Source organism: Phragmites australis, chromosome 10 (genome assembly GCF_958298935.1).
Source record: "Phragmites australis chromosome 10, lpPhrAust1.1, whole genome shotgun sequence".
NCBI classification, from domain to species: Eukaryota; Viridiplantae; Streptophyta; class Magnoliopsida; order Poales; family Poaceae; genus Phragmites; species Phragmites australis.
In genome coordinates this window covers 779,789-804,042 of record NC_084930.1, presented here as the reverse complement: position 1 = coordinate 804,042, position 24,254 = coordinate 779,789, and the positions used below count along the sequence as shown (strand labels likewise).

The following is a 24,254-nucleotide window of genomic DNA, read 5'->3' as shown; positions in this document are numbered from 1 at the left end:
CTGAACTGAAGATGCTCCAATCCTGGCAAGCATGATTTCATCTCGGGTATACAGGACCGAGTGGTGGAATTATAAGTGCTGCTGCTACTGATTTCGACAAGACCAGAATGGAGCAGCTTGCCGGAGTTGCTTCTCTTTTGGCTCTGAGCTTCATTCCTCTATTGTGAATTTGTGATCGGTGGAGTCGCCCATGCTCCATCTCGTTCCAGCTGGGAGTGGACGGCGCCGCCAGAAAACGGTGGCCAGAGCGGGCGGGTGGCCGCTGGCGCTGGGAGCCAGCCGTGGCGCGTAAACGATTCAACTCCCGCCAAATCTGCAGAAGTCCCATGGTGACCAGGCCAAAAGTGGGCCACAATCCGCAGCGAAATCATACTACTCGAGCCTGACATCAACATCATTATTGCTGCTGCAGCGGCGGCTGTCTCCTTTCCTCCGCCGCACAGCACTCCCACCATTCTTTCTCCTCCTCGTCGCTCTTCTGCCCACAAACCACGGCCGTCTCCGTGACCCTGAGCTTGCCCAGCGCTACAATGGCGCGGCTCCTGGTCGTGGCCGTGCTCGCCGTCTTCGCGATTGATCTCTGCGCCGCGACGGACCACATCGTGGGCGCGAACCACGGGTGGAATCCCAACATCAACTACTCCCTCTGGTCCGGCAACCAGTCCTACGTCGGCGACCTCATCTGTAAGCTTAGCTTTGCCGCTTCTCTTACTTCTCATTCGTTCAATTATCTCGACCAGTAGAAAGCACAAACCAAACAAGAAATCCTTCACCCTGCTGGATTAGATCCACTTCGTAGTGAGTGATGTGTGGTTTGTTGGGTGCAGCGTTCCGGCACCAGAAGGGGACGCACAACGTGTTCGAAGTGAACCAGACGGGGTACGACAATTGCACCATGGCCGGGGTCGCCGGCAACTGGACCTCCGGCAAGGACTTCATCCCGCTCCCCGAGCCCCGCCGCTACTACTTCATCTGCGGCAACGGATTCAGCCAGCAAGGCATGAAGGTCGCCATCACCGTCCACCCGCTCCCGCACAACGCCTCTGCCGCCGATGGCTCCATGCGCCGCAGCGGCACCGGCGCACTGGACGAGGCCACAGCGCCTGGCACGAGGCGCCGCCGGCGTGGCTGGCAGCGCTCGCGGTCGCCGTGGCAGCAGTCGCTGCTTAATGTTAGGAGTTTGATTCCCAGCATCTTGCCATCTTTTGAACAGTTTTCCTGTGTCTTGCTATCCATTTCCTAGGGACTTCTAATTGAACATTAGTTCTGCATCAACTTTAAAGCTTTTCCGCAAGCAATCATTGCTACATCTTCAGCGAATCGATTTAAATCATGTGGTGCCACCAAAGCATGATTTTGAGAAGAAAACGATCTCCTAAAAACTCACTGATGCATTTCCACAAAAAAAAAAAAAAACCCCGATTCAAGAACCAACACGCCATGTATTACAGGTTGAGACGACTCTGAAGACTAGAACGAAAAGAACAAACCCTATAACAGATTGTCGAATATAATACCTTTCTTATATACACCACTTGCTATGCTTTTTTCTAATCGCCCACCACCGGTTAGAACTCCACGGCACCGTGTGCCACTTGAGCCTACTTCAATGGGTCGTCCGGGCCATCAAGCTCGCTGTTCACAAAGGGAAGGGGCTCAAATTCTGAAAGAGGAACTTCAGACTTTACAACGCTGAGATTTCAATGACTGGAGCATGTGTAGTTGCGTCAGCCAAAGGGAAGCTTACTTTGGCCGCATCTCTTCTGAAGTGGCAGCAGATTGCTCGGCGCTAGACGTAGCAACTGGCGAAGCTGGCTTCTTAAACTGAACAACGATCACGGTCATATTATTATCGCATCCTTCCCCACCAGATGTAGGTGCCAGGCAACGGTCAAGCAACTTCTCGCACACTGTCGATAGCTTATCCTCCTGCGAATTTTTTGAACATTTGGAACGCAATGTCCTCAAACACAGCTATGTGCTACACTTAGTGTTTATGTACAAGTACAAAATCAACCACTTCTTGACTTGACATGCAATCCCTGTCACAAGAAAAATTGGGTATCAACAACTCAATATCAATCACAATAATACAAAAAACAGAGTAGACAACACTCTAAGTGGAATTCACCAATAACGCGAACTGCTAATGTTGAACTTATCTCTGGCTGACAGCATGGATAATGAATAACCAAAACATCATTTCACAACTTTAAGATCAGGAAATCTGCTTGTCTATAATCTAATGCGTTAGCTCTACAGCGTGGAACCATCAGTGTCTTATGCAAACAACTGCAATAGAGCACCCAGTACCATCAGTCTACGTTTTTCTAACACCACCTGCTAAATGCACAATATTTGACCCTTGATGAAAGCTAGTGATGCTTGCTTTGTTTGACATGCCCCTCGGTATCCAGCTGATCTAGATAAAACAAATAAGCATTCCCCAATTCGAATTTCATTAATAGAGTATGATCTGGATACAATATCCATCTAAAGGTCATAAGTTTGCTACAAAACTGCAGTTACATATCAGCAACTGCAAACCCTGGTGCAAACTACCTCCGAGAGACTACCTCACATCTGAATTAGATGGCGGTGTCACAAATGTTGATTAAATATATATGATGTTCCTTATTTGATATCCTTATAACAAGTTATTGTGTTCTGGTTACTTAGGGTTCACGGCTGCTAATGCACTAGACTTCCCTTCTGTCCAAATTTCAAAACTCAGGAGCATTCCGTCGAACCAATTAACATTTTCAAGGTGGTAGGTTCATGGTTAATAAGATACTTTTTTGCAGAAATAACATTAAGCACCATTGACTAGTGAATAATTATGTTTTCCAGGTTTGGCACGAACTCTTGAATGGTAAGCGTGCTATGGATGGTGCCTGTGATGATCATTGCAAAGGAACACTGAGGAAGTTTACTGTAGGATTCTCTTCAAGTATTTTATCCCTCAAGCAGATGGTAAAAATTTGTATATTTTTATAATGGTGCAAATAAAACGTATGTCAAGGTATATAAGAAAGTAATTCAATTATAGTAATAAGTCTGCATCCAGGAGAGAAATTTAAATCATACCATATGTCATCACATGCTAAAACAATGAATTCATCATCCTCAGAAAGTTTGACCTGGTCAAATGCCAAAGCAACCCTGAGTAAATTTTGTTCAAGAAAAGGAAATACTGACAGAAAGGGCTGGCAAAGCTCACTGTTTTCAACTCAGGTTCAGCTGTCACAATCTGTCTCTCGGCTGGCAAAAGCTCATTTTGCTTCAGTTCCATGTCACCTAGAGGAAAACCCAAAAATAAATAAAAAGGCCGTATGTAACAACAAAATATTTTCACCGATTGCCCTTGTCATGTTCAAAGCTCCTAGAGGAAAACACAAAAATAAAAAAAAAGGCTGTAGGTAACAACAAAATATTTTCTGTTTGAAAAAAAGAAGAGATACCCATTGCTCTCAACAAGTTCAAGCTTCCATTGACCCGTCCAGCAACAACAAACCCGCTGGCACTCAAAATCCTCTCTTTTTCTCCCTCAAGATATGGTTTTTGATGTGTTGACAAACTGTAAGCCTGCACAACAGATGAGTCAGCAAAAAATATTCTAGTATTTATGTTTGGCAATTAGAACTAAAACCAAGTTATGGAAATCTAATGTACCTGACCCTTCCGTGAGATAACACAGCAGGAATCCCCGCCATTTGCAACGATGAGTTGATCATTTCTTATGACAGCCACACAAGCTGTGCTTCCAGATGTTGGCCCAGGAAAGTTCGAATTTGGACCCTGCTATAGTAACTTTGTTAAAAAGGGTTCAGATATGCTCTACATTTACTAGAATTTAACCAAAAATAGAAAAAAGGAAATAAACAAGGGTACAAAAAAGCCCAATACGGCAGGTCTTGCAAGCAACATCCATACTAAACAATATTTCCATTTATTTATACGAAAGGACTTTGGATAGGGTACATTAGAGGACATGCAATTTTGAAATAATGGCTACAAAAATGTTCTACAGCATAGTTGTCAGTCTGTGCCCATTAGATGTGTTCAGCACTTCAGCCTGACCATATGGGAACCTTATTTACTGATGTCTAACCTAGACCCAAGTCTGAGAAGCAAGAATCTTCAGCAATGACTAGATTTGTTTTGTTCTTTTAGTTTTCAAGATATCTACTAGAGAAAGGTATCCTATCAGTTGACAGGATAAGGATATTAAGGGATCCACGATCTGTTTATGAGTGATGAACACCAAGAGTACTACTCCCCACATCCCTTTTAAGCCCATTTTTAAATATGGGCTCAGTTAATAAGCATACAAGAAGCTTTTATACCGTGAAATGTGTATTCTAAGAAACACTACTTCAGAACCTCATGCCAAAAAAGTAATGATTGGAATTTCACACACCAGGAAGGCAGAAAAATAATGGTTGATGATGAAAAAACAAATGAGCAGTGTTACCTCCTCAGTATCCCAGCCATCCCCTAGGTTATCTGAATCTCCACCCTTGGGGGACCATATCATGCCCTCCAGCATACCCGTGAACTTGTTTCCATATCATGCTCAGTCAGTTCTCTCCATCCCCTGTCCTTTCAGTATCTCATCCATTCTGAAACAGTAAAATGTCGCGCAGGTTCACTAAACCACAAAATTATGTCAATTTTACCCAAACTGACTCCATTCTAAACTGAGAAGCATGAAATTTACCTTAAGAAAGCTTTATGGACAGAAGTTGATAAATCATCGGATGATGATGCTTCATTTATGAGAACTTGCTTGTGTAGGTGCCTTGCAGAGAATTTAGAGATGGCTTTTCCTAAAATAACACGGGGTGGTATGTCATGCTACCAGGGAAAATAATTGCTTATCTGACGCATAACTACACGATAAAGTATTCAACCATTCCCAACAAGGACACAGTGTGTCAAATTTACAAGGGATAGCACTATGACTGCTTACAGTTACTCATTAAAACAGAAGTGTAGAACAGTTTGATTATTTGACTTGTTACAGCCACATTAGGAACTTAGTATTCCGGACAAGCGAAGTTCGAACCGTACCAAATCAGTGCTAAGTTATTAACCAGGTTTAATTGAGATCATTCCCGTAGTCAATATTGCCTGTTAGCCTTTTCATCGTTCAAGAAATCACTTGGGTGCTCATTTTCAATGAACTTCATAGTATTCATTGGCAGATACAAGGAAGTTTCTTCTGCGGGGGACCAGTGCTTTAAAGAAGCACTAGATGCTAGGCAGGCAGCAGGGTGGCACCTAGCGCCTTATCAGTGATAAGGCGGGCTAGGCAGACAGGCTAGGCGGCAACTAGGAAGCATCTATACGGGCAGATGGCCGGTTTCTGAAACAGTGTGTGTGGAGTAATTTAAAAAATGCCCCTCCCCGTGTTCATTTGTCATTATGTCCAAAACAGTGCAATCCTTAGTGAGACTCCAAAAAGGATAAAAATAAATAACTTATAACAAAGTGCTCCTAAGAAGTGTGTACAGGACACTTCTCAGCCAGTACATTGCTATGTACATACGTTCAATACTGGATGGTAGGGTCAGCACCATTGCCATGGTTATGAACACAAGCAACAGGAAATCAACAAAACCCATGGCCCATAGCAATATTGCTGCAGAATCTTACTGCCCATCTAATTGGGGCATGCCAACAATACTGCTTCAATTACACTATTATATTTTAGAAGCATCAATATATCCAGCTATTAATTGGATAGAATGAGTGAAGTTAGATCATGCTAATCCAATGAACAAACCCTCTCAGAAGCTCAAACCAATGCAGATTCAGTCAGTAGTCAGTACAGCTGAAGACAATAGCATAACCTGAATATAAAACAATCAAAATTTACCTCCATGGACATCGTAAACACCAAAAAATGATGTGCAGTCATCGAGGTCCGGCAAAGCAGCATGCTGCAAGAAAGACACAGGTGGCTTAGCTTTTAAAGCGGAACGGCCATGCTTATAGAGACGATTCCTTCAAAGTGGTGTAAACAAGTAAACAAAGCTTCCGTCATATATCGTCTGGATCAATTTATCAGACCTAGCAGTGAACTCCCAATGCGAGTGTGACATGTCGACAAACCGGTATCTCGAGGTTTTCGCTTACAGGGGAAACACCATTGGTTGAATCACAACAGAATTTATTCTAGGTTGTCGGGTTACCGGACTATTGGAGACAACAATTTGGCACTTAATTCATCATGCGAATCTACACATAGTAACAGGATCGCAACTTGCACTCTAAGCAGCTGCAAATTGGGGAGGAGTTAGGAGCAACTTACGAGGAAGAGGAGAAGGGAGCGGCGGCGGCGGTGCAAGACGACAGCGATGCGAGAAAGAGACGCTCTAGTAGGGGGCTTGTGTGTATTTGTAGGTGGTAGGGATGCGGTGGGGGCGGCAGAGAAGGGTCCGGGACTGAGAGGAGGGGAAGCGGGTGGGGGCGAGGTTTCTTCAACGTCTGCAGCAGCAGCAGTACAGGATTAAGTACTCTAATTCAGTCTTGTCCTCAAGCTCTTCTGATGAATCTTCTTCAGCTGCTTGTTGCCTAGGTTCTGATGCCAGCAAAGGAGGTCCAAGTGCCAGAGCTTGGCTCTTCTCTTGCGAGGCTTTAACTGGAATGGTGGAAAAAACAGAACAAACATCAACTTGACAGCAGACTTAAAACACGATTCAGCTGCGCCAAAGATCCCAATCCAGTGACACATTATTAGTGTTCTGAATCTTCCTAATTCAACCAACCAAGCAATGAACTTCAGTAAATAAATGGAATCTCATGTTTCAAACGCACATGAGCTGATCAAGTAACAGTATACTCCCATGGTTGCAGCAGGTTGCTTGCCTTCCATGAACAAAAAATGCATTAGCTCTATCGAGACCAACTATACGAAACACATGCAGTTTATATGGTGGCTATCAATGAAAGTTTATCACTTAGAAATTCATGAGATGGAGAAGACTTAACATAAGCACAATAGGGCAGTAGCGAAAAAAAAAGAGGTTTATTCTTTGCATCGCATGTTCTTCTGCAATACGACAAGGGGCAGCAAAATAGTCACCTGACAGATATACCTTTATTTAAATGATTGAATAGAGTTATGACCATGCCGACCCTTATCTCGACTCTGAAAAATACAAAGGAAAAGTGAGCTAGTTCAAGCAATAATCAATCAATTTTAGATTTGATACAAGTGCGATTGAAGCTCATAGATGACACAATGGGTCAATGGCTACCATTATTGAAATTCTAGAATCTAGACTCACCATAAAGCCATTCGCTTGATGTACTCCAGAGTTCTTAACCTTTTTGCTTAATGAGGGGGTTTCCAAAAAGGAAACAAATCTTATAAATATAACAACAGGTGCAGGGGTGAAGTAGACTTATTCCTAGATATTTAAAATATTCAGTAGAAATCTAGAATCATGGATATAATAGTAATGAAGCTTCCCTAGAAGGATGTCACATTCCTTACAGCTAAAAATCTAAAACTACTACATTAATTACAGCAGTGATATGTACCTGTGCATCTGACGTTCTTTAAATGTATTTCAGCTATTTCGTCGTCTATCTTTTTGGACAATTCGTCCTGACCTTCTTTTCTGTTAGAACAGCTATTTCGTCTTCTATCTTTTTGGATAATTCCTCCTGAACCTTCTTTTCTGCTAGAACAAGTTTAAGACGTTTCTGTCTATCCTCCAGTAGTAGCTTCTCCTCATACTCAGCTTTTTCCTGCATAGCAGCCAAATCAGATCTTTATACAATGATTTTCTATTTTGTCAAATGTGCGAATCCTTTTTATTTTGTTTTATTTTTTTGACATTCAAAGTTGTACTAGTTACCGTGGAATCAAATTGATGAGGCATAAAATGAAGCTACGGGAGAGAGCGATTGAGCATCGTTTAAGAAGAATGACTAGCATCACGAAAAACCAATTTGGTTTTATGCCTAGGAGCTCGACAAAGGCAGCGATTTTCCTGCTATCAGAAATGTCATTTACCTTGCACTTTGTAGGCAAACTTTCCTTCCTTAAATATGCCTGCACTTTTAAAAAGTTTTAATTAATGCTAATGAATCAAATAAAATAAGTCAAATGTCACAAGTCACCCACCCTTTTTTCAGTTTCCTCTATCTTTAGTTGCTTCTCTAGCGAAGCACATTCTTTTTCCTCGAACCGGTAGGAGAGCTCTAGCGAAGCATGTTCTTTCAAAAAATACTCCTTTAATTCCACAAGCATGCTGAATGCATCCAATTCTGAAAGATTTGTATCTAATTCGTTATTCAAAGAAATTCGCAATTGTTTGTTGTGTTCCCGGAGTTCTATCATAAACTTTTGCCTACGCTGTAAAAGCAACCACAACATTAGCAAGGATAAACATATATAAGTCTAAATGTAAGACAGAAAATCGTATCCAAAAGTAACACTGACTCATTAACTGGAGAAGCACTGCATATATAACTTTATTAGATAAATTATCGATTTTCTATCTTTAGCCTTGTGTGTAAATACCATACCATCGCAAGCAATAGACTTTTCTTATGATTCTTCAGTTTTGAAATCATTTCCGCATTTGTGTCCTTGTTTTGGTGAATATCATTTGCAGCGCACAACAACCTGAGTTCCCTTTGCTTCAGCTCTTCTAGCTTAAGCTCCTTATTTGCCCTTCTCCAGACTTCTTCCTTATTTCCTGTTGCATCTATTTTGTATTTTGACAAAATTGCTTTCAACTCCTTAGAGTTCACCTTCACAAATAAGTTTGCCTGCACCAATGATACAAAAACATAAGTCGCAAATCAGAAATATTAATCGAGAAGGTTCAATTACATATATATTCTTTCATCAAGAATTAGAACAAAAGAATATAAAGGTTTGGTTACATGTATACATACCACTTCACTATCGTCATATTCAGAGTATTCAGGAATGCCAATGTCGTCATCCAATGCTATGCCCATACCACCTGAAGAAATGTTTGATGGATGACCCGAACGTGGAGGATCATGTAGTTGAGGTGCTGTCATAGGTTGCTCTCTGGGCACACTTTGCACTTTCTCCTGTCGCAAAAACAACTTATGGTTACTACATATTGCATGCATGCAAGCAAACAATACTTGTGCTTACTGAATATTGCATGCAAGCAAACAATACTTGTGCTTACTGAATATTGCATGCAAGCAAACAATAAACTGCTCCTCAATAAGTATTTCCAAACACTCCAGTAAAGAACCAATGGGCAGCACAGCCAATGGGGTATTGGATGAATGTGAGTCTATCGTACGGGAGAAAAGTAAATACACATTGTCGGTGTATCAAGTAAAGGGGTACCCCGGCCAAACAGGCCCCACGCAAGGTGCAAACAGCCGGGGAAACATCTCTAAAAAATCTGATTGGTCAATAAGCTACTCCGACCAATGCAAAGCCTCCAGCGACCAATCTCGCTACTCCTTCACACAAACCCACAACCAGCCCCTTGGTCGCAGACCAGATTGGACACTTGCTCGAACAATTCCCTTCACCAGGCATCAGCCCCAACGGATAAGGTCGTGGGCGGTGCAGGAGGGCGTGTCCCATCCCATAGCATTAAAGGCTACGGTGTGAGACTCTACAGGCCGACGCAGCGCCGCACGACAGACAGATGGGATGTCGTCGGCCATCCGGCGGGGCAAGTGGACGGAGATACCGCAGAGAGGCAAGTGAACGGAGACGGCATAGAGGCAAGTGAACGGGGACGACACGCAGAGGCAAATGGACGAGGACGGCGCGTAGAGGCAAGCAGACAGGGACGATGCAGTAGTGCACCGTTCCGTCCCGTCGCATTAAATGCAGCAGGATAAGGTCCTACGGGCTAGGCAAAGACAACGCGCGGCAGCACGATATACAATGTTGCCAGAGCAAGTTGCGTGCCCGGTACTCCATAATGATGATCTGAGTTAGATATTAGAATGAGCAGAGACCATTTGTGTAGAGCCCGCAAGTTAGTTCTCCCTCTCCCTATTATATATAGGGACGAGGACCCCGTTGTAACCAGGATAGATCAATTCTGGCAATCTGCTAAAATAGCGCTATAGCCAAGTGAGATCTACACACAAAAAACAGGACGTAGGGTTGTTATCCTCCGGGAGACCCGAACCTATATAACCACCGTGTCCCCGAATCCTTCGTCTACACATATAGACACATTCACTCCCTGAAACGCCGTCCGCCATACCCCGGAATCACTGTCAGGGATTACCTCGACATTTGGCACGCCAGGTAGGGGGCGCGCTTTCGTCGTTTTAGCAAGTTTGAGAAAACTTGATCAGGCTACCCATGGCCGAATCCACGGCAACCGCTGAGTCCCGTTCTGAGGATCCCGGCCGCCACGACGTATTCGTCATGGGGTACCACCCGGACGAACCGAGCAATCCCTGACGATGATGCGTCAGCAGAAAAGGTCTCGCGGCAAGCCCGCATATACTCCCTGGTAGAAGGACACCTCTACCGCCTAGAGAGCAACGGCCTCTTACTGAAATGCATCACTCAGGAAAAGGGGAGCATAGTGCTCTCTAATATCTATGGAGGTATGTGGTAGCCACGCTTCATACCGCACTCTGGTCGGAATAGCGTTCCGGCAAGGATTTTATTGGCCCACTGCCCTCCAGGATGCCTACGAGCTGGTGAAACAGTGCGAGTCGTGTTACCAACCTACCAGCCCAATCACTGCAAACTATATCTCTCTTGGCCTCTCGCTGTCTGGGGGCTCGATTTCGTGGGACCATTCCCTAAAGCCTCAAGCGGTCTTGAGTTCCTGTTCGTGGCGATTGACAAGATCACTAAGTGGATCGAGACCGAGCCCGTCAGGAAGATTACTGCCGCAGCAGCGATTAAGTTCATACGAGGGCTGGTAGTGCGGTTTGGCAGTCCAAGCCGCATAAGCACGGACAACGAAACTCAATTTGCCAGTAGTGTTTTCCAAGACTACTGTGAGGAAATCAGGACCAAGGTTTGCTATGCATCGGTGGCTCACCCCCAAAGCAACGGACAAGTCGAGAGGGCAAATGGGATGATACTACAAGGGATCAGAACCCTGGTTTTTTATCCGCTTAAAAGCTATTCAAGGCATTGGGTGGACGAACTCCCCACAGTACTCTGGTCGCTACAGACGACCCCCAGCTGGGCCACGACCGAAACCCCTTTCTTCTTGGTCTTTGGCGCGGAATCCATGCTCCCCTCCGAAATCGCCCTCCAGTCACTCCGAGTCAGCAACTACTCGGACAACGACCAAGTGGCGCGACGAGGACGACATAAACCTGATCGAAGAGTTCCGCGATCGTACTCTGATTTGAACCACCTGGTATCAACAGAGCCTCAGACGCTACCACAATCGAAGGGTACGACAACGAACACTGGTCGTAAGCGACCTCGTCCTTAGGCAAATTCAGAATAAGACCAGTCGGAATACTCTCTCCCAAATGGGATGGACCCTACAAGATGGTCGATGTCACCAGACCTGGTGCGATCAAGTTAGCCATGGAGGACGGCGGTGAATTACACAACTCCTGGAACATTGCCCTGTTGCGCAAGTTCTATGTATAGGGTCACTCGGAAACGGACTTGTTTTCGATATTTTGTAGGACCTTCCGGACGAGCGTGGAATACAACCTGTAAGTTCTCAAATTAAAAAACCAGACTCCTTGTTTTGTAGGACCTCCCAACCAAAAACGAACTCCCCGCAAATTGGTCCTCCGACCACAGCATCCGACCGTGCTTGACGGGACTACCAAACCTGGTGACCAGCGCGAGGTTGACGTATAAAGCCCGCCAGGCACTCGCCTCTATCTGCCCCTGAACGAGTCAAGGAACCTCTTATACTCCCTGGGACAACAGCTCACCGCTCCTGGGATCACACGGCAACCAGCGTAAGGGCCAGGATGAGCGACCAACGCAAAGGCACTGTTGGAGCTGTTGACCGACCCCAACACGCCCCGAAGACCTCACTTCCGCTTCTCCAACTCTTCCTCCTCATCGATCTCCTTCTCCAGAAGGTTCCAATCAATCCTCTCCTCATCATCAGAAATATTGATGACATTGGCCAGGGGGTCTGCCCAGGCAGGAGAGCGGGACGGCCCTACAGAGGACAGCTTTCTGAAGAGCAGCGTAAGCTTGCTGGTCGCGGGCGGCATTCGGGCAGGTATCAGCTCTGATCTTGCGATCACGACCGCAACAGAAGATTCGTCCGGAAGCACCACGGCAAGCAAATCCTAGGAGGGAAGCCATGACCTTCGGGTCCGTCTACTCTACAGAGCCGAGCGCGAGACGGGACGAAGAAACTGAACTCTAGGCGCAAAAGTGCTTAAAATAAGGAAAGAATGCAGAAGGACTCGAAGGACCCTCAAATACCCGTCCTTTAAAAAGACTATAACGGCATCCCAACCAGCACAGCATTCAAACTGCTCGAAACCCGAGGGTGCACGCAGAAAAAAACCAAGAGTCCTTCAGGTCCAAACGGCGATAAATATGCCTCACCCTTTCTTCTCCCCCAAAGCATTTGAAACCTCCCCCCGTGATGCGGAGCTCAAAGGTTGAACTTTGAGGAGGGACGGCGTCAATAACCACTCCTACGACGAACCACATTTGCCCTGGGACCCAGGTGGTAGGATCAGGCCAAACCGCGATCACGAAGAAGCGTGGGGGTTACTGTCGGAGTATCAAGTAAAGGGGTACCCCGGCCAAACAAGCCCCACGTAGGGTGCAAACAGCCGGTGGAACATCTCCTTAAAAAATCTGATCGGTCGATGAGCTACCCCGACCAGTGCAAAGTCTCCAGCGACCAATCTCACTACACCTTCACACAAACCCACGACCACCCCTGGTCGCGGGACCAGATTGGACACTTGCCCGAACAATTCTCTTCACCAGGCACCGACCCCAACGGATAAGGTCGTGGGCGGTGCAGGGGGCGTGTCCCATCCCGTAGCATTAAAGGCTACGGTGTGAGACTCTACAGGCCGGCGCAGCGCCGCACGACAGATGGGATGTTGTCAGCCATCCAGCGGGGCAAGTGGACGGAGATGGCACAGAGAGGCAAGTGAATGGAGACGGCACAGAGGCAAGTGAATGGGGACGGCGCGCAGAGGCAAGTGGACGAGGACGGCGCGCAGAGGCAAGTGGACGAGGACAGCGCGTAGAGGCAAGTGTACGAGGACGGCGCGCAGAGGCAAGCGGACGGCGACGATGCAGAAGCGCATTGTTCCGTCCCGTCGCATTAAATGCAGCAAGATAAGGTTCTACAGGCTAGGCAAAGACGGAGCGCGGCAGCACGATATACAATGCTGTCAGAGCAAGTTGCGTGCCCAGTACTATGTAATGATGATCTGAGTTAGATATTAGAATGAGCAGAGGCCATCTGTGTAAAGCCCGCATGTTAGTTCTCCCTCTCCCTACTATATAAAGGGATGAGGACCCCGTTATAACCAGGACAGATCAATTCTGGCAATCTGCTACAACACCGCTGTAACTAAGTGAGATCTACTATAACAAAAAAACAGGACGTAGCTTTGTTATCCTCCGTGAGACCCGAACCTGTATAACCCCCAGTGTCCCCGAATCCTTCTTCTACACACATAGACACATTCACTCTCTGAAACGCCGTTCACGCACCCACCGTCCGACATACCCCGGAATCACTGTCGGGGATTACCCTCGATACACAATATGGTACTGGAGTAAAAAAAGTATTTAGTGGGATAATATGCAATTATTAACAGAAGAAATAAAAAGATACAAAAAACAGCACTTGACCACTTTGGTAACATGCAAAATAAAATAAAAGATGCAAATGGGAAGCATGCATTGGGAAGCCACAAATCAGTAATGCGTATCATCTCCTATACTAATACCATGCAAAAATAGCATTCTAATAACTGGTTGGACCAAGTATACTGAACTTACAGGGTTGAGACTTGGGAAGGAAACTCAAGGAAAGAAAAGACTAACTAGAGCAATTATAGTCAGATATCATGATAGAATACTGTTGTCGACGCTTTTATTGGAAGAACATATCAGCGCCGAAATAGGAATTCCCAGGCGCAGCAAAGTGGCTAGGAATCGGCTTGAAAGGATAAAGAGGGAGGAGATATTGTTTGTTAGGAATATATTAGTTAGTTTCCTTTTTGATAGAGATTTGTTAGACTTTCCTTATCTCATAAGAAGCCTGCTCTATAAAGGCAATAGATTGTCATGAGGTTTTGATCAAGAAGAAATAAACTCCTCCAAAAGTTTGGTCTAGCCAGAGTCTCTTGCCGGAACGGCGAGTTCAGCGCCGCCCGGTGTTGAGAGCGGCCAGCCGCCTCTACCCCTACGCTATCCTCTCCGCTCTAATCCACAAGCCTCCTCCATCCTAGTGTCTCCACTCAAGCCTCCCTCCAGAACCCGCCATATCAATCTGGTACTAGAGACACAACCTTCTCTGTCGCCTGTTGGCAGCTCGCTTCCGCCATCCTCCCCACCCCCGCCCGCTGGTCCCTCCATGGCAAGTTCCGACGATCATCCCCGCGCACCAACAACTGCCGATTTGGCCTCCATGCTCGAGCGCGTTCTCGCTGAGATGGACTCCGTCAAGACGCGTTTGGATCGCCATGATCAACGTATCGCGCGCACAGAGAAACTGCGCGACGACACCACGAGCAACTCTCGCCCTGACGCATCTTTGGCCGATCGTCTCTCTGGCGACGGTCCCGGCCATTACCGTGCCATTGATCACATTGAGACTCCTCGGGGTGTCATTCGTCATCACAAGCTCAATTTTCCCTCGTATGATGGCGAGGATGATCCTCTTCCATGGCTCAACAAATGCGAGCAGTTTTTCCGCGGCCAGCACACCAATGAAGAAGAGAAAGTTTGGTTGGCTTCCTTCAATCTCCACGGAGTCGCCGCCCAATGGTATTATCAGTTGGAACGGGATTACAGCGTACTGTCTTGGGCTCAGTTCGCCGAATTTGTCAACCTTCGCTTCGGACCTCCCATCCGGGCTAATATCCTCGGCGAACTGAAGGACTTGCGTCGCACTGGGACGGTCGAAGATTATCAACGCCAATTCTTGGCACTTCTTTGCCGTTGCGACAACCTTACGCCGACACACCAGGTCAACTTGTTCACCGCTGGTCTCGACGCGCCTCTCCGTACTGATGTCGAACTACAAGGACCAACCAACCTCCAAACCGCCATGAGCCTGGCCCGGGCTTACGAGAAGCGTCTCGGCGATACTGATGGGGATTCCAAGCCAACCCCCGTACGCTCGACGACTTACTTTCGTGCGACAACTAAGCCTGGTGTTGGGTCTTCCTCTTCAGCCCCACTGTCTTCGCCAACATCGGTTCCCTCGACTTCGGCGGCACCTAAACTGATCGTTCCTGACGGCGCCCAGCAAGCCGCTCCACGATCGCAGTTTCGCCGTTTGTCCGCCGAAGTGATGGCCGACCGTCGCCTCAAGGGACTCTGCTTCAACTGCCCGGAAAAGTTTTCAAAGGAGCACGTCGGGAAGTGCTCCATGAAAGGAGTTTTCCTGCTCGAATTAGAGGACGACAACGATGACACGGAAGATCAGTTGGCAATTTCCCTGATGGCCTTGACCGGCATACGCGCTGCGCACACCATGCGTCTTCGGCTCCACATCGCCGAGCACTCCCTAACGGCGCTGGTGGACAGCGGTTCCACTCACTCCTTTATCAACGAAGCTATGGCGCAGCAGCTACACCTTCCGGTCACCCCTCGGCCAGGTCTACATGTCTCGGTCGCCAATGGCGAATGTGTTCCGATGATGGGCATTTGTGAACGACAATCGATAATCATCGACAACGAAGTTTTCAGCATCACTCTCTATGCAATTCCGTTGGGCGGATTTGATGTGGTCTTGGGGGTGCACTGGTTACGCACCTTGGGGCCCATCCTTTGGGATTTTGAGGCTGTGTCGATGACATTTTGGCGCGCTGATCATTCGGTGTGTTGGTATGGAATTGGCACAGCCCAGCCGACGCCCGCTCTGTGCGTCGTCACCATAGACCGCGCGCTTCTAGATGACTTGCTAGCCGACTTCATCGACATTTTCAAAGAACCCCGAGGCCTTCCACCGCCACGGCGTCGTGATCACCGCATACATCTGTTGCCGGGAACAACTCCTATCGCGGTACGACCATATCGCTACCCACAGCTTCTCAAGGATGAGATTGAACGACAATGTGCCGACATGCTGGATCAAGGCATTATCCGGCACAGCACCTCAGCATTTTCCTCCCCGGTCCTCCTCGTCAAGAAGCATGATGGTACCTGGCGTTTCTGCGTCGACTACCGTGTTCTCAACGCCAAAACCATCAAAGATAAATTTCCGATTCCGGTGGCGGATGAGCTCTTTGATGAACTTAAGACGGCTCGATTCTTCACCAAGCTGGATCTACGCAGTGGGAATCATCAAGTATTAATGCACCCAGCTAACATCGAGAAGACGGCATTCCGCACGCATCATGGCCACTTCGAATTCTTGGTGATGTCGTTCGGTTTGACTAATGCGCCAGCTACTTTTCAAGCTCTCATGAACGACATCCTGCAACAATACTTACGCAAATTTGTTCTCGTCTTTTTCGATGACATTTTGATTTATAGTTCATCGTGGGCCGAACATCTCCAACATGTCAAGCTTATCTTTGAAGCCATTCGTGCACATCATCTTGCACTCAAGCGTTCCAAGTGCTTCTTCGGCGAAACAACAGTAGCGTACCTTGGCCATATAGTCTCCGGCCAGGGCGTTGCCATGGATCCTTCCAAGATTGAGGCAGTCGAGGCATGGCCGCGCCCACGATCCGTCCGGGCACTACGGGGCTTTCTCGGCCTCACCGGATACTACCGCAAGTTTATTGCGGGCTACGGCGCTGCTGCGGCGCCACTCACGGCTCTTCTTAAAAAGGAGTCGTTCTCCTGGGGTGCCGAGGCCGACGGCGCCTTCATCTCCCTCAAGAAAGCCCTCACGACGGCACCCGTTCTTCAACTGCCGGACTTCACCAATATGTTCATCGTTGATTGCGACGCATCGGGCACTGGGTTTGGCGCAGTCCTACACCAAGGATCCGGTCCAATCGCATTTTTCAGCCGTGCTGTGCCTCGCCATCACGCAAAACTCGCAGCATATGAGCGTGAACTCATTGGATTGGTCAAGGCAGTGCGCCATTGGCGACCTTATCTTTGGGGTCGTCACTTCTTGGTCCGAACAGATCATTACAGCCTTAAGTTCCTTCTGGATCAACGACTGTCGACAATCCCACAGCATACTTGGGTGAGCAAACTCTTCGGATATGACTTTGCGGTGGAATACCGCCCAGGCCGTCTCAACACAGTTGCGGACGCTCTCTCTCGGCGCCATGAGGATGACGTTTCCTTATATGCTATATCCTTTCCGGTGTTCTCGGTCTATGAAGCCTTGCGTGCCGAACTCACTCAAGATCAGCAAGCACGTAGCATTCGGGCCCAGTTATCCTCACCAGAAGCCGATGAAAACTGGAAAGAAGTCGACGGCATGCTTCTGTACAAAGGCCGGGTGTTTGTTCCTGATGTTTCACCACTATGGCCACAACTTCTGGCTGACGCCCATGATTCGGGCCACGAGGGCATTGAGAAGACCCTTCATCGCCTTCGCTCGACATTCTACAATACTCATACCCGCCGGCGAGTCAAGGAGTTTGTTCAGGGTTGCTCCGTCTGTCAGCGTAACAAGACCGAACATCTTCATCCGGCCGGGTTATTACAGCCCCTGCAAGTTCCATCGTCGGTATGGGAAGATATTGCCATCGATTTCATTGAAGGCTTTCCCAAGGTGGGCGGCAAGACTGTGGTTTTAACAGTGGTTGATCGGTTTTCAAAATATGCACACTTCATTGCATTATCTCACCCCTATACAGCAAGCTCAGTTGCCCGTGCATTCTATGACAACATAGTCAAATTACACAGCATTCCTTGTTCAATTGTAAGTGATCGAGATCCCGTCTTCACCAGTAATTTTTGGGAGGAACTCTTTCACTTCACTGGAACAAAACTCCATCGCAATTCAGCCTTTCATCCTCAGTCTGATGGACAATCGGAGGTGGTCAATCGCACTATCGCCATGTACCTTCGATGCCTAGCCGGTGACCGACCCCGCACTTGGCTGCAGTGGCTACCTTGGGCGGAATTTTGCTACAACACTTCATTCCATTCCTCATTGCAGACAACGCCCTTTCAAGTGGTGTATGGCCGGGCTCCTCCAGTCCTTCTGTCCTATGCGCCAGGCTCGGCTCGTGTGGCCGCTCTGGATCGTCAGCTTCGCGATCGTGATGAATTCCTTCATGATATTCGTGAACGACTTCTCCAGGCCAGTGCTTATATGAAGAGGCAGCTTGACAAATCTCGTTGTGACTTAGAATTCGCCACTGGGGATTTCGTTTGGCTTCGTCTGCAGCATCGGCCAGCAACATCTCTCAAAACAGGGTCCAACAACAAGTTAGCTCCTCGATACTATGGTCCATTTCAAATTATTGAGCGCATTGGTTCAGTGGCCTATCGTCTTCAGCTTCCTGTTAAAGCCCGCATACATGATGTCTTCCATGTAAGCTTCTTGAAACGTTTCATCGGCACTCCTCCAGACTCTATCATACCACTTCCAGACATTGTTAATGGCCGGGTGGTACCATCTCCTACTGCGGTGACCAAGGCCCGACTGAATCGTGAACGGTGGCAAATATTAGTGCAATGGACTGGTACTCAACCAGTGGACGCAACTTGGGAATTCTTGGATGATTTCAGGACAGCTTACCCCTCATTTCAGCTCGAGGACGAGCTGTTTTCGGGCGAGGGGGGAAATGTTGCCGACGCTTTTATTGGAAGAACATATCAGCGCCGAAATAGGGATTCCCAGGCGTAGCAAAGTGGCTAGGAATCGGCTTGAAAGGATAAAGAGGGAGGAGATATTGTTTGTTAGGAATATATTAGTTAGTTTCCTTTTTGATAGAGATTTGTTAGACTTTCCTTATCTCATAAGAAGCCTGCTCTATAAAGGCAATAGATTGTCATTAGGTTTTGATCAAGAAGAAATAGACTCCTCCTAAAGTTTGGTCTAGCCAGAGTCTCTTGCCGGAACGGCGAGTTCAGCGCCACCCGGTGTTGAGAGCGGCCAGCCGCCTCTACCCCTACGCTATCCTCTCCGCTCTAATCCACAAGCCTCCTCCATCCTAGTCTCTCCACTCAAGCCTCCCTCCAGAACCCGCCATATCAAATACTAACTCCATAACATACTAATATTGATGAAAAAGTGCAACTAAAGCTGGATAGAAATATTACATCGGCATTATGCTCCAACAACAATTTCAACACTCTTGCATTTCCATACGCAGCAGCAACATGTAGTGGTGCTTCGCCACTTTCACATATGGGGTCAACCTTAGCTCCTTTGGACAATAAAAGCTCTGCTACTTCATAGGAATCTGGTTAAAAGCATGAGAATAATTACAATTAACCTTAGGATATATTAAATAAAATATGTGTTTCATAATGAAATTTCGAGCATCACAAGAGCTTATATTTCAAAAATCGATCAGTTTGGCATCTTTATAGACCTACAAGCTAAAATAACAACAGTATGAAATATAAAGATGTTTTACAATGCAGTAAGCCCTGGGACGATTACTACACCATAGGTGTCCTTTTGAATGCCTAGGTAACAGAGCTCCCCCCCCCCCCCCCCTAATTGGCATGTTTCAACCAGCCTGAAAAAAAAGTATTTGCCCATCCAAGGAATGGCCTTCAGCGTAGAATCCAGATTTCATTAACTGTGTTTTCTCCTATGATGATCTAGTGTCTAGGTTCAGCTAATGACAGGATGAAGCAATCAAAACAGGCTTGACCCAGTCTGAGTATTGATCAAGTTTGTGTCTTGTTCAACAGAAAATATGACAAGTTTATGCACACGTTCATGATACTATCCGACATGCTATCTGATGAATGAGCACACTGCATGAGTGTAAAGAATTATTTCACTCGACTCTTGATGGACTGCAAAGCTGGATATATTAGCCCCAAAAGTGGTCCACACTAATCAAGGTGTTTCTATTACCATCAGCATCTCTAGTGTCGTCCTTTCGGGAAAAAAAAAATCTTGGATCTACATAGGAGACCATGTATCATGCTTGCAGAAATCAAGCTAGTTGCTTGGACGAACGCAACACTGCTCAGCAAGGTGATCGTCTAGGACAGAAGTCTGTAAGTGGATGAAACAGCGGAAAGACAATGAGTTCACATGCTAGATAGGAACGGAAGGAGTTTCTTTTTCTTTTTTCAGCTTTGACACCCCAACTAGACTCTATTTCGCATCACTGTGATTGAACAACCACGCGGGAAGACCAATAGATTAGAACTAGTTCATGAGTCAGGTTTTGACTAGTAATCCACCACCAAAACAGTGTTAGTGACTCATATGAGCAGTTTTCAAGATTTGTGACTTGTTTGTACCCACCTCCCAACTTGTTGTACTAGCGATGCAATTTACTCGATCCAAAATAGAGATCAAACAACAGCTAAATAAATCTAAAACGAAGATACGCAAGGGCAGAGAGAACCTCGTTCTGCTGCAATATGGAGAGGAGCAATCCCACCGCTGTCTGCTTTGTTCGGATCAGCTTCATAACTGAGAAGAAGCTTCACCACAGCTGTAGATCCCATACCTTGTATTGCAAAAATTAGAGGAGTCGCACCTAACAGGAGCATAAGAAATGGCAAACACGTCATAAGCATGTCCAATGATTCTCACTTCTGACCAAACAAGGTGCTATATAATCAAGAATCTTAGCAGCCGCAAAATGCATACCAAAACATCGCCCAAGCAGATTTTACAAGTGAATCATGCGAAATAATATTTAAGTAAACAAAAATCTAACTATTCATCCCACTCCAAGAAACAAGGCAGGAGCATCGGTCATGTGATTACCACATTTCCTCTACTGTCCTACGCATTTTGCGTCGGCACATGGACACAAGCAGATTGCAATTATTTTTTGACAAATAGAAAAAAATTCATGCAAGGATGCATTGCCACAACATTCACGAATGACAACTCACTAAAGGCACCACATAAACAAACACACTGTTCTGCAAATTAGAGCGCATGCCACCCAAATCTTTTTGGCTTTAGGGGACCTGGGCAAACTTTGATAGCAAGCAATCACTATATTATAGCCAGGCAATCACAATTAATAATCAAAACATGTTAAACCTCTCCACCTACATTTAGTAACATAGCTTCTTCCATCTATCGCCCAATTTCAGTGAGATCCAAATATGGAACCAAGCAATCACTATATTATAGCCAGGCATCACAACTAACAGAAAGGATGAGCATAAACGGGTGCTGATGATGATGCTTAGCCCAAGCCCAAGGAGGCCCAATTTCTAAGCCCAATTGGGGAATTAATGGGCTCTATCTGGGGGCTCAGCCCCAATTGCTAAAACAACGAAATTGAGCCCTTCTCCAACCTACTGTTCTTCCCCATCCACACAAACTCTGCAACGCCTCTCACCTCCGACCCTGAGCAGTGAGCAGAACCCAAAACCTCGCAGAAAACGGACCTGGACATGCGTCTAGTGCTCCCTGCTCTCTCCTGTACCAAGTCTAGTGCTTCTGTCTGACTGTCTCTATGCTTCCATTCTTCTCCTGACTAGTAGTCCTGCTGTGTACTCGGATTCCGTGGCAACATGCATCGTTGAACTGAGGTGCTCGGTGTTCTGGGTGATTGAATGCTTGCTTTGGGTGGCGATCGTGACAGAAATACAGCACAACGTAGACAGGAACAGCAGTAGCAAGTTAATTACCATCAACATCGGTCGCGTTGACGTCGACCTCGCAAGTCCTGATGAGGAACTTGCACATCTCCACCTTCCCGGTCGCCGCGGCCAGGTGGAGCGGCCCGCGACGCTTGCTCTCGGGCATGCCGACGGCGTCCGCCACCGCCTCGGCGACGCCCTTCCCTGCCTTCCTCAGCTCCTTCGTCAGCTCTGCATCACACCACAAACCCCAACACCAAAACCCCCACCACCACAAAAGCAGATCAAAACCCCAAACCCTAGCTATACGAGCATCGAATGGAGATTGAGGCGCCTTACTCTTCGCGCGGGGGAGGTCCCCCTCCAGCGCGGCATTGAGGAGCTCCGCGACGGCCCGAGCGTCGCCGGCGGCGTCCTCGGACAGGAGCGCGGATTGGAGGTCCAGCTGCGGCCGCAGAGAGGACCACCCGGAGCGCGAGGGGTCGGGGGTGGAGCAGGAGAGAGCGGAGGCGGAGGGGGCCATGGAGGGCTCGAGCACCAGGGGCTCTGGAAGCTTCGAGAAGGGTAGGGTTTGGAGGGTGGTTGGAGGAACAGAGGGCGAGGAGACTAGAGAGCAGGAGAGGGGACGGACCTGCGAACCAAATGCGGCTTGTTTGTTTCTGCTGGTATTCTGAAAAGCAGTTCGCAGTTTGTAGATTATGAAAAAAAATTAGATTATAGATTTAAAAAACTTTTATAAATAATTTTGTAAACTGGATTTTCACGATCTATAAAAAATTGAGATAATTCAGTTTCTCGGATTCTCACAACCCAACTAGCGAATTGTAAAAATTATAGTAAAAAATCGTCTATTTATTTCAATTTCGGATTGTAAAAATTGAAAGCCACAATTAAAATTAAAATAAACAAAACCTTAATCACATAACAAGTCTCACGAAGCAAGCAAAGAGCATGGTTAGAGAGATTGATACCATCTAAACATACAATTACTTAGGCCTGCATCCAACATGCTTGTCTGCAAACACTTTTTACACGCAGCAACGAATTTAGCTACTGGATTGGTGAAAACAATTTTGACAGTGCTTTGATTGTTTGAACCAGATCAATTGATTCAATTCCAGAAACTAAGATGACGAGCTAAGTCAGAATTATCCGACTCTGATCTATATAAACCAGAAAAACACATAGATAATGTACAAATATTTTTGTTCCCATTTTTCTTCAAATAAAACACTACTGCTTCTTTCCCTCCAAAACAAAAGAAATGAAAAGAAAACACTGCTGCTTTACTGAAGTTTGAACCAGAATCACCCTCTTGTACTAAGCTTATGCAACAGCTCTGCTCTGCCTTATATTCATCCCCCTCCTGTTCAGGTGCTCTGTTTCCATTGAATGTTCATAGCATTCATTTACGACACCTGTTAAAAAAACCAAAAGTCAAAGAAAGATGACCCCAATTTGTTCAAATGTTTGTTTTGAATAAACATTGAAGAAGAAATGGCATATATATAGATATATACTTGACCTATTACTTTGCAGTACCCAACCCACTACACCTATGGATAAAGACTCGTACCCATATCAGTACCCGTCAGACACGGTACATACGGGTAGGATTGCCATCCCTAACTAGATAGATCTAGAGGGCTATGTCCTAACCATGTGGACTACAACGTTGCCTAAACTCGTCTGATGGCTTCTAATGGAATCTACTCAGTTTCATATGTTGACGATGATAAAAAGTGTGTTAATTCCCCTGTTTGATGCGAGAGTTCTTCCATTGCTTATAGGATTAATTTTGAATTTAGAGTGATTGTCTGGTTTCTCCATTCAAATTCAAATCCCACTTTAATTAGATTTTTTTCTAAAAAATAAAAGGAAAAACTATAGATCACCCCTTGAATTATGATATAATCTTCAAATTTCACCATAAATTATGAAACTAGATGTATTTCATCCCGAACTTTATAATACTACTCAAGTTTCACTCTGAACTATAAAACAAGATATATTTCATCATAAACTTTACAATAACATTCAAATTTCACCCTGAATTATAAAATCAGAAATATTTCAACCTGAACTTTACAATACCACTCAAATAACATCCTAACCACTTTTGGAGGGTGATTTTGCCTATGTGGTGGGTACACACGAATGTTTTTGCCAAAAGGTATGTTGACATGGCTAATTTGGTCCAGTTCATCATCCACCTCACGGAGACGTGACAGCACAGACCCTGGTGGCAACCTGTGTTAACTCAGCTAGACGTCAAATGATAATGAAGCAATATGACGGAGTCAATACATGGCAAAACCGTTTGAAAAAAAGAAGAATAAAAATAAGATTAAGTGACATGTGCATGGCTTAACCGCCGATGCACACTTGCTGCATAGGCAAAACCACCATT

At 46.2% G+C, this 24,254-nt stretch overlaps 1 protein-coding gene and 2 pseudogenes across 10 annotated transcripts; 1 reads left to right on the top strand and 2 right to left on the bottom strand.

Annotated features, from left to right (window-relative positions):
* The first annotated feature begins 530 nt into the window (after positions 1–530).
* LOC133931076 (mavicyanin-like) lies at positions 531–1,238 on the top strand (annotated as a pseudogene).
* Positions 1,239–1,478: 240 nt separating this feature from the next.
* On the bottom strand, positions 1,479–22,500 carry LOC133883588 (uncharacterized). Of its 10 annotated transcripts, none has more exons than XM_062322958.1 (21): positions 22,184–22,500; positions 21,893–22,075; positions 20,644–20,778; positions 19,370–19,512; positions 8,920–9,084; positions 8,545–8,790; positions 8,141–8,371; positions 8,030–8,068; positions 7,552–7,761; positions 7,296–7,418; positions 7,104–7,156; positions 6,317–6,646; positions 5,882–5,945; positions 4,721–4,829; positions 4,475–4,622; positions 3,673–3,798; positions 3,462–3,585; positions 3,221–3,297; positions 3,088–3,140; positions 1,748–2,042; positions 1,479–1,635 (listed from the first exon to the last, which is right to left on the bottom strand). In XM_062322958.1, the coding sequence occupies exons 1-9, from the start codon at positions 22,365–22,367 to the stop codon at positions 7,597–7,599; spliced, it is 1,491 nt and encodes a 496-aa protein (XP_062178942.1). In that variant the 5' UTR covers positions 22,368–22,500; the 3' UTR covers positions 1,479–1,635; positions 1,748–2,042; positions 3,088–3,140; positions 3,221–3,297; positions 3,462–3,585; positions 3,673–3,798; positions 4,475–4,622; positions 4,721–4,829; positions 5,882–5,945; positions 6,317–6,646; positions 7,104–7,156; positions 7,296–7,418; positions 7,552–7,596. The 10 variants fall into 10 exon arrangements, with proteins under 10 accessions (XP_062178942.1, XP_062178941.1, XP_062178940.1 ...); XM_062322957.1 differs by having other exon boundaries at positions 7,296–7,341; XM_062322956.1 differs by having other exon boundaries at positions 6,823–7,156; positions 7,296–7,761.
* Positions 1,671–6,508, bottom strand: LOC133931075 (probable protein phosphatase 2C 70; annotated as a pseudogene).
* Positions 22,501–24,254: the final 1,754 nt, after the last annotated feature.

Excerpts from the sequence above, each read along its gene's own strand:
- LOC133883588 (XM_062322956.1), bottom strand. The coding sequence starts at position 22,367 with ATGGCCCCCTCCGCCTCCGCTCTCTCCTGCTCCACCCCCGACCCCTCG. Across the intron at positions 8,791-8,919 it reads AATATGACGATAGTGAAGTG|GCAAACTTATTTGTGAAGGT; the intron begins GTATGTATACAT and ends TCATTGGTGCAG. Across the intron at positions 7,762-8,029 it reads GTTTGCCTACAAAGTGCAAG|GAAAAAGCTGAGTATGAGGA; the intron begins GTAAATGACATT and ends GCTGCTATGCAG.